The sequence below is a fragment of the Triplophysa dalaica genome, chromosome 4 (assembly GCF_015846415.1).
Source record: "Triplophysa dalaica isolate WHDGS20190420 chromosome 4, ASM1584641v1, whole genome shotgun sequence".
Taxonomy (NCBI): domain Eukaryota; kingdom Metazoa; phylum Chordata; class Actinopteri; order Cypriniformes; family Nemacheilidae; genus Triplophysa; species Triplophysa dalaica.
The window spans coordinates 1,290,701-1,306,473 of record NC_079545.1 but is presented as its reverse complement, the minus strand read 5'-3'; the positions used below and the strand labels follow the sequence as shown (position 1 = coordinate 1,306,473).

At 42.0% G+C, this 15,773-nt stretch overlaps 1 protein-coding gene across 2 annotated transcripts in view; it reads left to right on the top strand.

The window, feature by feature from the left end:
• rgs3a (regulator of G protein signaling 3a) overlaps positions 1-15,773 on the top strand; it is a 47,891-nt gene that overhangs the window by 23,870 nt on the left and 8,248 nt on the right. For both annotated transcript variants that reach the window (XM_056745979.1, XM_056745978.1), the window contains exon 3: positions 7,145-7,215. In XM_056745979.1, the coding sequence (XP_056601957.1) occupies positions 7,145-7,215 (71 nt within the window). The remainder of the gene's footprint in view (positions 1-7,144; positions 7,216-15,773) is intronic.

Here is a 15,773-nt window from a genome sequence, read left to right as displayed (position 1 = left end):
GCGTGGAACTCATCTCACAGACCTTTCCCAATGAGAACGTCAGAATCAGGAGACAGATTTGCAAAAGTGTTCTGAAGACAAAACAAGATAATTTTTTGGGGGAGAATTTGGATTTTGTTTAGAATAAACTTTAAGGGGCGGTCTCCCAGACAGGGCTTAAAACTAGTCCCAGACTAACTTAAAAGTCAAAGGTAACAACTTACACTGACGTATCTTATAAAAGATCATTGCCATTGTTTTGTCTCAAGATGCACACCAGTCAGGTTTTTTGTAAGGTGTGTTTTTTTTAAGCAATTCAAGTATCCCAATTTAACTAAGGCCTAGTCCTGGTTTAAGATAAGCTCTGTCCAGGAAACCGCCCCTAAAAGATAAAAAAAAGCTTTTTTAGGAAACACAAAATATTTCTTACTTTTTGTTTAAAGAGAAATCTAAGGAAATCTTAAAATTAGCGTTCATGTTGAAATTAGTATACTGTATATGGTACAGTAACGCTGGTACAGACCAGCATGTGTCTGCATCGCTCATTGTATATACGCTGCAGATTTGGACAAAAGGTCACAGGGGTCACTCGGCTGCGGGTCACCGTACCGTCCAGCTGAATGTGTAATGAATAAATATTGACTTTAATGTGCAAACACAGAAAGTGTTGTGATGTACCTCCAAACCTCACAATGAAACTGAAGAGCAGCAAATGTCCTGCATGAGTCAAGGATGTGGTTGTTTACAGCCCGTCGTGTGCTGATGCGAGAGGATGATGTCGGATGCGTCTTATTTATGTCACTATACGCTTTCACATTGCTAATGTTTGTCTCTCAGAGTGCTACATTGAATTTGACCATCATTTACCACCAGTAAAGCTTTTAGGGGTTACTGGAAGTGTGTGTGAGTGTTGAAGCAGATGTGTTGTGTAATGTGGTTGAATGATGCAGGAATATCATCACATGATTTGGAGATTTGTGGCTCTTTGCCAGTAAAAGCACTTCAATTCATTGTACCAGTAATCTGTGACTGTCGTGTTTTTATCCGCAGGCGTAAGTGTTATGATTTGTAAAAAACAAAAATGAGCTTCAAAAATACCCATGAGAAAGAAAAATCGTAGATGAGATCTCTTTAATATCTCAGTTCTTTCTCCTAGATCGGTCAGTGGAATTAAATGGGGAGCAAATGAAGCTTTGGGTTAAATCTCATCTGTGTCTCAGATGTTTCTCCTCAGAGTCAGAAATCTTACACTTCTCCATTGGAGTTTAAGAAGAGATATGAGCTCAAATTTGTCAAGTCTGCAATCAAAAGTCAATTTATTGAAGATCTCAATTTTTTATTTATTAAATGCGTGTTTTTGGAACATTTTGGTATGAAACCCACGGGATGACGTGTGTGGCGATGTCTCCACATGTGATCACATGTTCTTCACATGACACCACACGTTGCACATGTCATACCATGGGTTATGTTATCCTGTGTTTCACATGGGATTCACACAAAAATGTTCAAAAAACACACAATACACATGTTGTACACATGCTAAAAAATGTGAAATTCATGTGTCTTCCCTTACAGAAAAGAGCTCTCATTTGTTTCCGTTTTCATTTCTCATGAACAACTTTAAGAGAAACATCTGAGAATAAATTGAAACGTAAATGAGGCACAACAGATTACTCCATCAAATCTCTTGTGTAAGCAGCGCAGAGGTAATGGGTTCGAAGCCCAGCGAACACACGAATATAGATTTTAAAATATATTATATAATGTATCACTTTTGTCTGAACTCTGACCTATACGGAGTCTCGGCGCATGTGTGTGATGTTAAATCTCACGTCGCAGGGTTTGTTGCGGTGTGTTGTGCAGCTGCTGCGGTTGCTATAGCAGAGCCGGTGCCAGTATGGCTGTTTGACAGACACAGGAGCATATGCTTTGGGTCACTGTGTAATGTACAGCGAGTCAGTGATGCAGTGATGATGTTACTAAATGAGTTAAACCCCCAGTTACCGTAAGTCACATGTCTCTGCTGTCATGGTTTCAAAACTTACACCTACCTAGAAGGTTTCCTTGGCATTGGGATGATGGAAATCCGTGTGGAGGGACGATCTTTAATTTGATGCGCGCATACTTGTTCTTTTAAAATCATTTTATCACATTTCAATATCACATGAAATGTGTATATTTGTTTATATTTAAAAAAGTAATCTTCGCAGACCAGCGAAGAATCCCTACCCGAGCGAGACCGGACAACAAGACAAACGTCTTTGAGACAAAGTGCATTTGTATCGCCGGTGGCTCTTACAGGAATGTATGAATGAGTCTTTAAAGACGCAGCGCGATGGGAATTGTACCCATATGGTGTGTCGAGAGAGGAAGTCTACAGGATGGAGACCCATACACCACAGTGCTCACAAACATCCTTCACCACCGGATGACTTTACACAGACCGGAAGCTTTAACAGAAATCTCTGCTAACAGCGGGAAAGCTTGTTAACACACAAAAAGAAGGGAATATAGGGGATAAAAGCATCAGCGTGAGCATTAGTAGCGCAAAGGTCATGGGCTTGAATCTCAAGGAGTGCGCATCTGATAACATGTATTCACAGCACAGCAAAAAAAATATTTCTTGTTCAGTTAATCTTGTTTTATACGTTTTAAACTGAAAAACATAGAAATATAAAAAAATAATAAAGTGACAAAAACACAAAACTGTCAAAAAAAGATATCAAAATGAACATAATAATATTACAATAAAAACCTGTTTACATTATGAATAAAATAATTACAAATTCAAATGACATTTTATGAAATGAAAATAAAATTTGTTTTGTGTTTAGTTGAGTTTAGTTAAGTGGTTTAGATAATTTAGTTAAGCCTCTCCTTGAACTGCCACCTTACCGTGGTGGAGGGGTTTGAGTACCCGAATGACCCTAGGAGCTAAGTTGTTTGGGGCTATATGCCCCTGGTAGGGTCTCCCAAGGCAAACAGGTCCTAGGGGACGGGTCAGACTAAGAGTGGTTCAAAATCCCCTTATGATGACAAAGAATTGGAGGACAGTAACGTCGCCCGGCATGGTGCAGCCGGGGCCCCATCCTGGATTCAGGCCCGGGGTTGGGGCTCGTATGCGAGCGCCTGGTGGTCGGGCCTCCCCCCATGGGGTCCGGCCGGGCTCAGCCCGAAGGAGCGACGTGGGGCCACCCTCCCGTGGACCCACCACCTGCAGGAGGGACCGTAAGGGGCCGGTGCAAAGTGTATCGGGCGGCAGTCGAAGGTGGGGGCCTCGACAACCCAATTCCTGGACGCGGAATCTAGCTCTAGGGACATGGAACGTCACCTTTCTGACGGGGAAGGAGCCTGAGATTGTGCGTGAGGTTCAGAGATTCCGACAAGAGATAGTCGAGATCACCTCTACGCACAGCTTGGGCTCTGGAACCACACTCCTCGAGGGAGGATGGACTCTTCACCACTCTGGAGTTGCCCATGGTGAAAGGCGGTGGGCTGGTGTGGGTTTGCTTATATCCCCCCAGCTCAGCCCCCATGTGTTGGAGTTTACCCCGTTGAACGAGAGGGTCGCTTCCCTGCGCCTTCGGGTCGGGGATAGGTCTCTCACTGTTGTGTGCGCCTATGTTATTGGACTTCTGTGCTAGTTACAGCTTGGCCATAACGAACACCATGTTCAAGCATAAGGGTGACTGATCATCACCTGGTGGTGAGTTGGATCCGATGGCGCGGGAGGAAGCTGGACAGACTCGGCAGACCCAAATGTACTGTAAGGGTCTGTTGGGAACGTTTGTCCGAATCCCCTTTCAGAGAGATCTTCAACTTCCACCTTCGGCAGAGCTTCGACCAGATCCCGAGGGAGTCTGTAGATATTGAGTCCGAGTGGACCATGTTCTCCACCTCTATTGTCAACGCAGCCGCTCGGAGCTGTGGCCGTAAGGTCTCCGGTGCCTGTCGAGGCGGCAATCCCCGAACCCACTGAAGAAGGAGTCCTATCGGGCCTGGCTGGCTTGTGGGACTCCCGAGGCAGCTGACAGGTATCAACAGGCCAAGCGGACTGCAGCCCAGGTGGTTGGGGAGGCAAAAACCTGGGCCTGGGAGGAGTTCGGTGAGGCCATGGAGAAGGACTATCGGTCGGCATCGAAGAGATTCTGGCAAACCGTCCGGCGCCTCAGGAGGGGGAAGCAGTGCCCTACCAACGCTGTTTACAGTAGAGGGGGGCAGCTGTTGACCTAGACCGGGGATATCATCGGGCGGTGGAAGGAATACTTTGAGGATCTCCTGAATCCCGCCGTCACGTCTTCCATTGAGGAAGCAGAGGCTGAGGGCTCAGAGGCGGACTCGTCCATCACCCGGGCTGAAGTAACCGAGGTGGTCAAGAAACTACTCGGTGGAAGGGCACCGGGGGTGGATGAGATCGCCCTGTGTACCTCAAGTCTCTGGATGCTGTGGGGCTGTCTTGGCTGACACGCCTCTGCAGCACCGCGTAGCGGTCGGGGTCAGTGCGCTTGGACTGGCAGACCGGGGTGGTGGTCCCTCTTTTTAAGAAGGGGGACCGGAGGGTGTGCTCCAACTATCGGGGATCACACTTCTTAGCCTCCCCGGGAAAGTCTATGCCAGGGTACTGGAGAGGAAAATCTGGCCGATAGTAGAACCACAGATTCAGGAGGAACATTGTGGTTTTCGTCCCGGTCGTGGAATGCTGGACCAGCTCTATACCCTCTCCAGGGTGCTGGAGGGTTCATGGGAGTTTCCCCAACCAATCCACATGTGTTTTGTGGATTTGGAGAAGGCATTCGACTGTGTCCTTCGCGGCATTTTGTGGAGGGTGCTCCGGGAGTATGGGATTAGGGACCCTTTGCTAAGGGCTATCCGGTCCCTGTACGACCGGAGCAGGAGCTTGGTTCGCATTGCCGTCAGTAAGTCAGACTTGTTTCCGGTGCATGCTGGACTCCGGCAGGGCTGCCCTTTGTCGCCGGTTCTGTTCATAATTTTATGGACAGAATTTCTAGGCACAGCCTGGGGCCGGAGGGCGTCGGGTTTGGGGACCACATGATTTCATCTCTGCTCTTTGCGGATGATGTTGTCATGCTGGCCCCATCAGACCAGGACCAGGACACGGCTGCGATGAGAATCAGCACCTCCAAATCTGAGGCCATGGTTCTCAGTCGGAAAAGGGTGGCTTGCCCACTTCGGGTAGGTGGAGAGTTCCTGCCTCAAGTGGAGGAGTTCAAGTATCTGGGGGTCTTGTTCACGAGTGAGGGAAGGATGGAACGGGAGATTGACAGACGGATCGGTGCATTTTCTGCAGTAATGCGGTCGCTGTACCGGTCTGTTGTGGTGAAGAAGGAGCTGAGCCGTAAGGCGAAGCTCTCGATTTACCGGTTAATCTACGTTCCTAATCTACGTTCCGCAGGGTGGCTAGGTGATCCCTTAGAGATAGGGTGAGAAGCTGGGTCACTCGGGAGGAGCTCAGAGTAGATCCGCTGCTCCTCCACATCGAGAGGGGCCAGCTGAGGTGGCTCGGGCATCTTTTCCGGATGCCCCCTGGACGCCTTCCCGGGAAGGTGTTCCGGGCATGTCCCACCGGGAGGAGACCCCGGGGAAGACCTAGGACACGCTGGAGGGACTATGTCTCCCGGCTGGCCTGGGAACGCCTCGGTGTCCCCCCGGAAGAGCTGGAGGAAGTGTCTAGGGAGAGGGAAGTCTGGGCATCCCTGCTTAGACTGCTGCCCCCGCGACCCGGCCCCGGATAAGCGTAAGAAAATGGATGGATGGATGGTTTTAGTTAATTTGGTTTATAAAATAAAATAATGAAATGAAATTATAAAATAAAAGTAAAATAAATGAAATTCCATTCCATTCCATTTTCTACCGCTTATCCGAACTACCTCGGGTCACGGGGAGCCTGTGCCTATCTCAGGAGTCATCGGGCATCAAGGCAGGATACACCCTGGATGGAGTGTGAAATGAAATTATAAAATAAAATATATTACATTTGGGATTTTATATGTAAATTTAAAAAAATGTATTTATTTATCAAACTGTTTTTAAAAATTAATGAAGAAGCATCTGTGTGTGTGTTTATTTATATCAGAGTAACACACAGTACGTGTGTTGTGTGTGTTTATTGTGTATGTTGAGCACTGTGCTGTTTACTTACTGATGTGTTTTGGAGTGGTTTCTATTCGATGAACTGGAGTGCACGAGCAGGAGAGCGAGAGGAAATATTTACAGTATCATACAGACGCTGGTCAAACAAACTCAACTCAAAGGCCAACACAAATCTTTCCTTGTAGCTCCACATCACCTGTGTTCAGGAAAAATCCACTAAAAGCTTCTAACAGGAACTGCTTTCTGTCTTTTTTAAACATTGATGACAGAAGATTTCAATATGACTACAATGAATAATTGGGCTGGCTGTTGATATCCTCTTGTTGGGGATTTTTGCTTCTGGTTTGTGTGTTGTGTACCTTTTGTACCTTTGATTCTTTCAAGTAATGGGATAAAACTGACCACCGTCCCGTCCACAAATGACGCTTACAGCTCTTCTGGTTTTCTACACTGTTGTCAGAATAATGTTTACGCCGTACTGCCTAATTTTCTGCAGTGTGATGAATCCCTAGAGATCTCGGACTTGAAATCCGAAACATGAAATACGGTATGAGGAAATATTTTTATAACCGAGACGGCCAAGAAAAGCTGTTTATTGTCCAGTCTCAACACGAGAGGTCTACACCATGTATGGCCACGGCCGCACGACAGGTCAAGACGGGGCGTACACACTTACAACACAATGGGTCATTCTTCTGCAGTTTAACACACACATATACACACACACACACAGTGGGCCTGAAACCCCCCCATCCACCCACATTATACCCCTGTGAGGGCAGGAAGTGTAATGTGACTCCACGGTCTGAGACCCGTGTTTTAATCCTCTGCATAGCTGGAGGCCAATAACACACACACACACACACACACATGCTCGCTGGATTACAGTCACACACACAGAGTCTCTGTGAAGGTCCATGGCTTGTACTGGGCGGTGAGGGTCAGCTTGTCTTGCTTTAGCTGCTTTTGGAACTTAAATGCTTCATTTCTTGATGCCGTTTGTGTGTCTCCGTGGATGATGCCGACTGTTTCCGTGTCTCTCTCTCCTCAGCTGAGCGGCGCCTCCGAGTGCAGCTGTACTGTCGGTTCTGACGGCACCAAGAAGAAGACGTCCAAAAACCTGTGAGTCCCTTCTGGCTGTTTTTGCTTGTGCCATTGATGACGGTTTTATTTACTCATCTGCAAAAGTTCAACAGTTTCCTGAAATTAGTTTTCACAGAAATCTTAACCAGTTGATCTGCTTAAGTATCTGCTTATCCTGCAACCTTCATATAATATGCATTATTTTAGTTAACATATTAAAAAGAGGGATGTCATTGAAGGACAATCCTGACCTCATATGTTTGTTTCATCTGAGAGACATGTACACTCTTAAAAATAAAGGTGCTTAAAAGGTTGTTGACAGCAATGCCATAGAAATACGATTTTTGGTTCCACAGAGAACCTTAGAGTCAAAGTTTTTTTTTTCTCTTTCTTACCATTTTATAATCTGAGGAACCACAAAGACCCTTTAGGGCGCTTCGTGCCCCTATATATATTCTAACATTTTAATTAAACCAAAAATATTTTCAGTTATATTATATCCCATTTAGAGAGTTTAACATCTGAAGAACCTTTCTGTTTAACGAAATGTTCTTTTTGAAGAAAAAAAAATCTTCAGATTATAAAAAAGTAAGAACCTTTGACTGAATAATTCAAAAACAAAAACAGTTATTTTATGGCATCGCTGTGAACAACCTTTTAAGCACCTTTAGTGCTGGAACATCAATGCTTTTGGTTCGTGTCTTGATTTTTCTTACGTTTGTTGGCATAAAATCTATTATAAATTTCTATATTTCATAAAATGCCACAAAATCTGTGGTCCCCGGATCCATCCTGGGCCCCCCCAGGTGGCCACGGCCCCCAGTTTGTGTGCCACTGTTCTATGGCATCGTAAAGCACCTTTTTTTTAAGTGTAAAGTTGAATCAAGAGTCTCATCATGTGAACCGTATTTTAATTGTTTTGTCAGATTTCTAAACATGGTAAAGTTGAACCTCAAAAAGACTGAAGGTGGATGATTGACAGCATGTGAACCTGTAGCTTGTGAACTCTCTAGTGTGCTGTCTACTTAGACAGCCGTTTAGAGCTTCTTATCAACGTTGTTGTGAAAGCAATACAAATTAAATGAGTTGTATAAGGGTCATGGTTTAAGGTTTTGTTCAGGGGATTGAAAATACCATTAGGTCAGTTTTAAAAACAACAAAAGTCTTTAGCACATCTTTACAATCACACCGTTTCTGTTCACATCTTCCTTCCCTCTGATTTAATGACTGTGAACATCACCTGCTTCATCACCAATGAATGACTATGAACTTTTATAAATGAATCTAGAGTCCATATCACATTATAACAGTAATGCTATAGACCTCTTCAGGGTAGGAAGGACTTCCAGTTTCAGTTAAACAATCATTTGAAGAAAATACAACCAACAGAATATTTATAACTGATTTAAAATGTTAAACAAATATCTTTGCAATTTGATTTGACATGTAAGATTTAAGCAAAATACTAAAAGTAAATACATAAAATATGAAACCGGAAATGCTTCCGTTTTAATGTCTTGCAAAGTGGTCTATAGAGGGACGAAATGGTTAAGATCATTTTCTAGTGTCTAGATTCTGTTGTTGAATGCGTTAGAGAAGTTGTGTTTAACTTGTGTGAGTTTGTGCAGATATCTGATTCTTGCTTTCATTTGTTTCGACTTCATTAATGTGTTGTCTTGAGTTTATCATGAGCTGAATTATACACACACACAATCGTTGAAAAGTTTAGTGAAATGTTTCTCTTGACCTTACAAACCTTTTAATCCGAATGTGTTTAAATGTAAAGTGTAAATCACATCATTAGTTTGTGTGTGTGTGTGTGTATTGAACAGGTGTGCGGTCACAGCTGGATCTATCCTGTGGATAGTATCCGGTTTGTCTTAGCTATTTTTCTAAACACGTCCTGTATTTCCCCTCATTTTCTTCAATCCCTATTAGATTGGGTTTTGTTTGTTCATTGTTTTCGTTCAGGACAAAGGTTCTGCTTTTCAGCGTCGCCTCAGACTGCTTTTCCTTCTGTTAATAATGCACACAGCTGGTGTGAGGTTGTGATGGTGTGTGAAACCTCTAGCTCGCTGAAACCCTGGTGATCATTCTTAAACTTCTTGTAAATTTAATGTGTTCCACAGAGAAGATGCATGTAAATTTTTTCTGTAAACATGAAGCCGCTTATTTGTTTAAGGAAACACTTTCTGTGTCTTCAATGACCGGGAGCTCAAAACCATGCTATGAAAAATAAATGTGAATAACTCCAGGAGCTGTTTTCACTCTCAGTATAGATGCGAGTCCACTTCTCAGCTGATAAAAGAAATGCAAACGATCACGGTGTAAATGACGTTCTTGTTCTGGATAATTCAACATCTACTGTACAAACAGAAAACATGACAGCAGAGATCTGGACGGGCTCCGTGTATTTATTTTCTAAACCAGTGGTTCTCAAACTGTACCACTTGTGTTACTCGAAGAGACCCAGATGGTACGTGACACGACAGAAAACTTAAACTCTAAACATAAATTTACATTTCATGTTTAAATACAATTTCAAATGTTTAATACATACTTGATAAATGCGGAATACATCTCAGCCTATGTGCTGTTTTAAAATAGTTGTATGAATGATTGTTATTGATCATTGGTGGTGGAAATAACTTAGGCGCGTGACGCAACTTCGGTTGTGAGTCTCTCTCTCTCTTTCGAACGAGCTGCGTGCAAATTAAGTTTATATGTATGTGTAAAGCTGTTTTTCTGCATCTACTTAAGGTTAAATCAATGAAGCGCGCGTTGCAATGTATTTTTGACGCGTCAATTTGACAAGCGCTGCTGCAGTAAAGTGTAACACTTGGTTCACCTCAAACGGGAATGAATTACTTGGAAATAACACACAAAGTCAATGCAAGGACGCCTATCGACATTTATCGTGCGATGCGATTGCCACAAATCTGTGTCAATCACGCAAAATTAACGAACTATTCCCGCGAGAAATAAAGAGCGTGTAATGCGATTGTTCGCGTTTGGTTTGAACCCAGCATTAGTCTCTGTTTGTTATATACAGCTGTTCTCTTGATGTTTAAGAATACATATATTTATTTATCTTCTGTGTTAAATATTCTTTCGACATTGTTTGTCTTTAATATAGGTTTGTAGTCTTTCAAAAGTCCCCGCAAATTAAAACAAAACCCTGTAAGAGTCATTTACAGAGCCCTTTATACTTTTTTATCACAGAAACGTGTTTTGTGTCGACTATCACCGCTGACTAACTTGAAAAACATGATTAGAATCGAAGGACGAGTTGTAGAGATAAAGATTCACAGCTCTACTATTAATTAAGTGTTTATTCATATGGTTTTATTTGGCGGTCATTAGGTGGTACTTGGAAAAACTCATTTTATTAAAGGTGGTTCTTGATCTGAAAAGCTTGAGAAGCACTGTTCGGAAAGGTCGGAAAGATTGGAAAATCGTGTGGCGATTTGTAAAAGGTCAGCAGGGATCACACAATGTCAGGATGTTATTTCATTATTTTATACTGTATAAGGAAATCTCAGCTGTGCTATCATTAGACACACAGAGAGAGAGAGAGAGAGAGAGAGAGAGAGAGGGGATTTGTATTCTGTTTGTACACTCATTCTGAAGAATATCCGGTAAAGCATAGACTTATAAGGGCTAGTTTAAAATGATTTATTGATTTTTTGCCCCTCCACAAATAGTAAACACTTTAAAATTACCCTCTTAGACCAATGGGGAGTGTTCATTTCATTAAAGGGCCAGTTTACCCCCCCCCAAAAAAGTAACATTTATTCTTCCTCATGTATCTGTAAACCAGAATCATCACATCAGTGAAACACAGAAGATATTTTGAGAAAAGTCTCTGAGGTTTTGTGTTTATACTCTGGAAGTCAATGGAGTTCAGTGTTGTTGAGAATCAGCATTCTTCAAAATATCTTCTTTTGTATTCTGAAGAAGAGAGAAACACGTACAGGTTTGATGGTAACTTTATGTCTTTAAGTATACAAATGACGCTCTGTATTCCCACATACCATAATCTCTTGGTTACAAGAGAATACGTTAAAGGCATTCAATGAGAAAGATTATGTGGCAGGAGACCTTTAAAGCGAATTACGCGCCATCTTACATTTGCACCTACAAATGAAACCCAGCGGTGTGGTGATTTACTGTCGAGACTTTTTTCTTCTGACCTTGTTTCTGTGTATGATGCAAGAGCTGGAATAACAGAACTGATCAGAACGAAGATGTGTAACAGTATTAAACCAGCTCCCCATTAAAATTTAAATCACGGACGAGATCTCTTTAACATCTCAATTATTTCTCCTAGACACTGCAGTTAAAGAGCTAGTTCAACCTGAAATCTAAATTATGTCATTTTTTACTCACCCACATGACGATCTAAATGTTTTAAGACCTCGTGGCATCTTCGGAACACAAGTTAAGATATTTTGGATAACCTCGGAGAGCTTTCCAGACCTCCTCATAGACATCATGGTAATCCTCTCCGTCAAGGTCCAGAAAAGTTCTTAAGACGTCATGAAAATGATGCATCTGATCATAGTGGTTCAATTTAATTTTTATGACGCGAGGAGAGTTCATGCGCGCAAAAGAAACCAAAACAACGACTTTGATCAACATATTCTTCTCTTCCCTGTCAGTCTACAACGTGCGTTTACGAGAGCACCATGACACATGCATGTCCGGGTTGCGTTGGTGCACAACATGGATGCGCATGCGTCTATTGTGCAAGTTCATTATTTTATGTTTTACACTCCTCACGATGTTTTGTTACGTTTAGAGGTGAATAACTTTGTCAATGCACAGTTTGTTCTTTTTGCTCAAACTGGACATAATAACAACAGTTTGTTTAAGACACTGTTGTGAGACTTTGAACAAATACCAAGATAAAATATTTTATTGCGGCACATTATAGATGATATTGCATATTACATTACCTACAGAAATCAACACAAAGTGATTTGTTATATTTATATTTGTATATCAGATTTTACATGGCTTCGGGGTATGTTTTAGTTTGGAGAGCAGCATTCATCTTAATATTATGTCGACATGCCACAGAAGTTGCGTTGGTGTTTTCTTCCAAATTGTGATGTATATTGTAGTGTCATGGCTTCTAGAATGAGAAAATCTTATGCCAGGGTTTGATTTTGTTCTTTCACAATTGATGTGGATTGACAATTGATGATTTGCAAGCCTGGCCGTTGGATAGTCAATATAGTCCTGCCCTCGGGCCTAGACATACGTCATTAAAGATGAGGGGCTCTTTTATACACTTGGCGCAATGGAGGTGAAGAGGAAGTTTTGGATTTTATTGGAGCTTATGAGGATACATGAATAAACAAATAATGACCCACACGCAGAGGCGTCATGCCCATTCACACAGATTTTTGAACAGTCAGTTTTGCATGCAGTTAGGCATCTTTTAATCAGTTGCACGATTCTATATGAAGACACTATATCAGTTATAGGCTGCGTACAATTGTGTACAAGATATTTGTTCTGAAAGTGAACCAGACTGATGCATTTACCTTAAAAATGTACATCTTTTTTTAAGGGAATATAAATAAGAATATTCATATATCAATCAGAAAATGTTGTAATTGAATTCTTGCAATAATTTGTGTGATGTTTTGAATATGCTTAAGAGATATTCTCTATAATATTGCTTTAAATTTAAGTATTTGTACATACAGGACATGTTTCTGTGTTTAGCACTCTGTGCCCCCTTAAAAACTCCTGCTTTACGACAGCAGACTAGACAGAAAACAGACACCAGCGCTCATCTAACATCAACAGCTGGACACCTAAAAGAGTTTATAACTCAACTGAAAACAACTGACAGACAGACCGATGGAAAGACAGACATACAAACGGAAAAGTCAGACAGACATACGGACGGACAGACAGACAGACAGACATACATACATACATACAAACGGAAAAGTCAGACAGACATACAGACGGACAGACAGACAGACATACATACATACAAACGGACAGATGGACATACAGACGGATGGATGGACTGACAGACAGACAGAAAATACCGACAGACAGATAGAAAAGACATACAGATGGACGGACGGACAGATAGTAGGAAAAGACAAACAGACAGACAGACGGATGGACAGACAGACAGGTCCAGCATACCACAGCAGAACGTCAGGGGTCAGTATGTTTTTAACAGAGTTGTGTTGAAAGTACATTGCGACTGTATGTGAAACAGTGCTCACGATGTAAACACACAGACACACAACAGTGTACAGTAGTACAGATCTGTCCTGTGATTGGCTCACGCTAGTTCCTCCTCCTTGTGTTTATGTGCTATATAAAGCAGCAGAGTGTTCTCCCTGCGGTCAGAGGAACATGTTTCTGTCCTGAGCCCTCACACACACACACACTCATGTTACACACAATGGTGGATTTCTCTGAGAAGTACCTGGAAAGGTAAGAATGAGACGTTCTTCTCTGCTGCTGTGAGATTTCTCTCAGTAATGAGACGAGGGACACAGGGAGGTGGAAATAGAAAGACAGACTCGGGTTTGGAAAAGACAGAATTAGATGAGAGAGCTTTAGTTCAGATCTCCAGAGGTTTGTCCGGGACCAGGACTTTTTCTGTTTCACATTCTGCGTTTTATTGTTCAGAGTTTTTCTTCTTAGCAAACGATTGACTTTGAAGAGTCGTGTTGAAGTGTCGCAGTCGTGTGTGTTTCTCTGCACTTTCTGTGAGATTTCAGTGTTGATTTTCTTCTGTTTGGATAAAGCAAAAAAAGCAGTTGCATGATTCTGTGAAATCCTGTTAAGATGCTCGTAACACACATTTGACCTCAAAACAAAACAAAACAAAACAATAGAAGATGTCTTTTACACAAACGATGCTAATCACTTTTAAAACCATGAAAGAAATGTACGTGTGCATACCTGAATGACTGTAACGCTCATTTCACATGACTGAAATGTAAATGTTAATCTCATTATTGTAATGCAAAACAATATAGGTCAAATATTTACAGAATACATTATTGTTTAATTGATGTGTTGTCTTTATTTTATGTGAAGTCATTGTATTACAGTAAAGATAATTATTATGAAGAATAATGGCACAACATAACACACATTATTATATCGCTGTAGTCCTTCTAAAACATTGCATCCTCATATTTCACGATTTTTATCATCATTATTTACTCACCCTTTACGTTTGTCACTTGATTTTACAAATATCCAAACAACAAAAAATATTAAAAAGTGCCGTCAACTTTAACAACACGGTATGTAATCTTCTAAAAAGCCAATTTGGACACATACGAGGTTTTTGGAAGGACAGCGATGATATGTGCTACACTGCTCTTCAATAATGCCCGTATTTCATCATATTTCTGTTCCTTCGCTTTATTTCTATACTGTTTTTGTCTGTTCTTCGGAAGTGTGTTTTATGTAAAGTTGCTTTGCAACAATGCAAACTTGTGATAAACGCTACAGGAATAAATGTAAATAGAATGATACGTGTGTGGTGAGTGTAAATGTGTTTCACGTGTCATGAAAAGTACATTAATAAAGAATCTTTCTAACATGAGATGCTGAATGTTTCATGGACCGCTTTCATGAGATCCAAGCTGCTTTGCAGGACTGGCTTTCACACACGAGCAGATGCATGCAAACACACTGAACTACACACACGTATGACTATTTAAGGCAACGTCAAGCATTATTCAATCTCCGTCCTAGTGATTTGAAGATGTGTCGTGATGTGAACCCGGAGCAGCTCCCAGTGCAGGTCGTTGCAGGTGCTCACGTTTGAAATGTGTTTCCCACAGCAAGCGTCCTGGTTTCACAGCCTGGAATAGCGCTGAACTCTATTATGGGCGTCATGTGAGGCGAGCAGAATGGGAATTGGCAAAGCCTTGTGATAATTGTAGCTTGCGTGCATCTCCGCTCCGCCTCTATCTCTCAGGACGTGCGGGGGGGAGACGTCTGTTGTCGGGTTCACGCAGCCGGATCAGAGCATCGTGATAAGATCCAGCGAGGGCGGGAGATTACAGGCCTGAGACTCGCCAGCAGATGTTCCTCCTCCATCATTAGCTCTTTAAATGAGGGGTCCACATCGGCGCTGAGGCGTGATGATTGAAACTCGGGCCCACTCCAAGTTGTTGAAGAGCTAGGAAACTTTTCTCCGCTATCAAACGGCTACTGGAGATCTCAGATTTGTATATAAATGTTTATGTAACTCTACAGTTCCCAAAATCCAGAGGGTCTGAAGAAAATCTGAAATTGCGAACTGCCAACTTAATGGCAGATGCTCACTGGTTTTGCGTGTATTTGTTGAGAAATTCTTTTGAAGTGGTTTGAGCCAGACCTAGAACCGTTGATATTTTAGACAGGTCATTTAAATGCAAAATCTGTTTCTTCAGTAATACTTTACAGTCAATGAAGAGACGAATGGATTCTAGCTCAGGATGTTTTCTAACTGCATCCTACAAATGTTGGTACCAGTCTAGGTTTTGGAGTTTGGAAAGATGTCTAAATCCAGTTTACTTTTGTAAATTGACTTGTTTTGGGGAAAATAAGGTGCA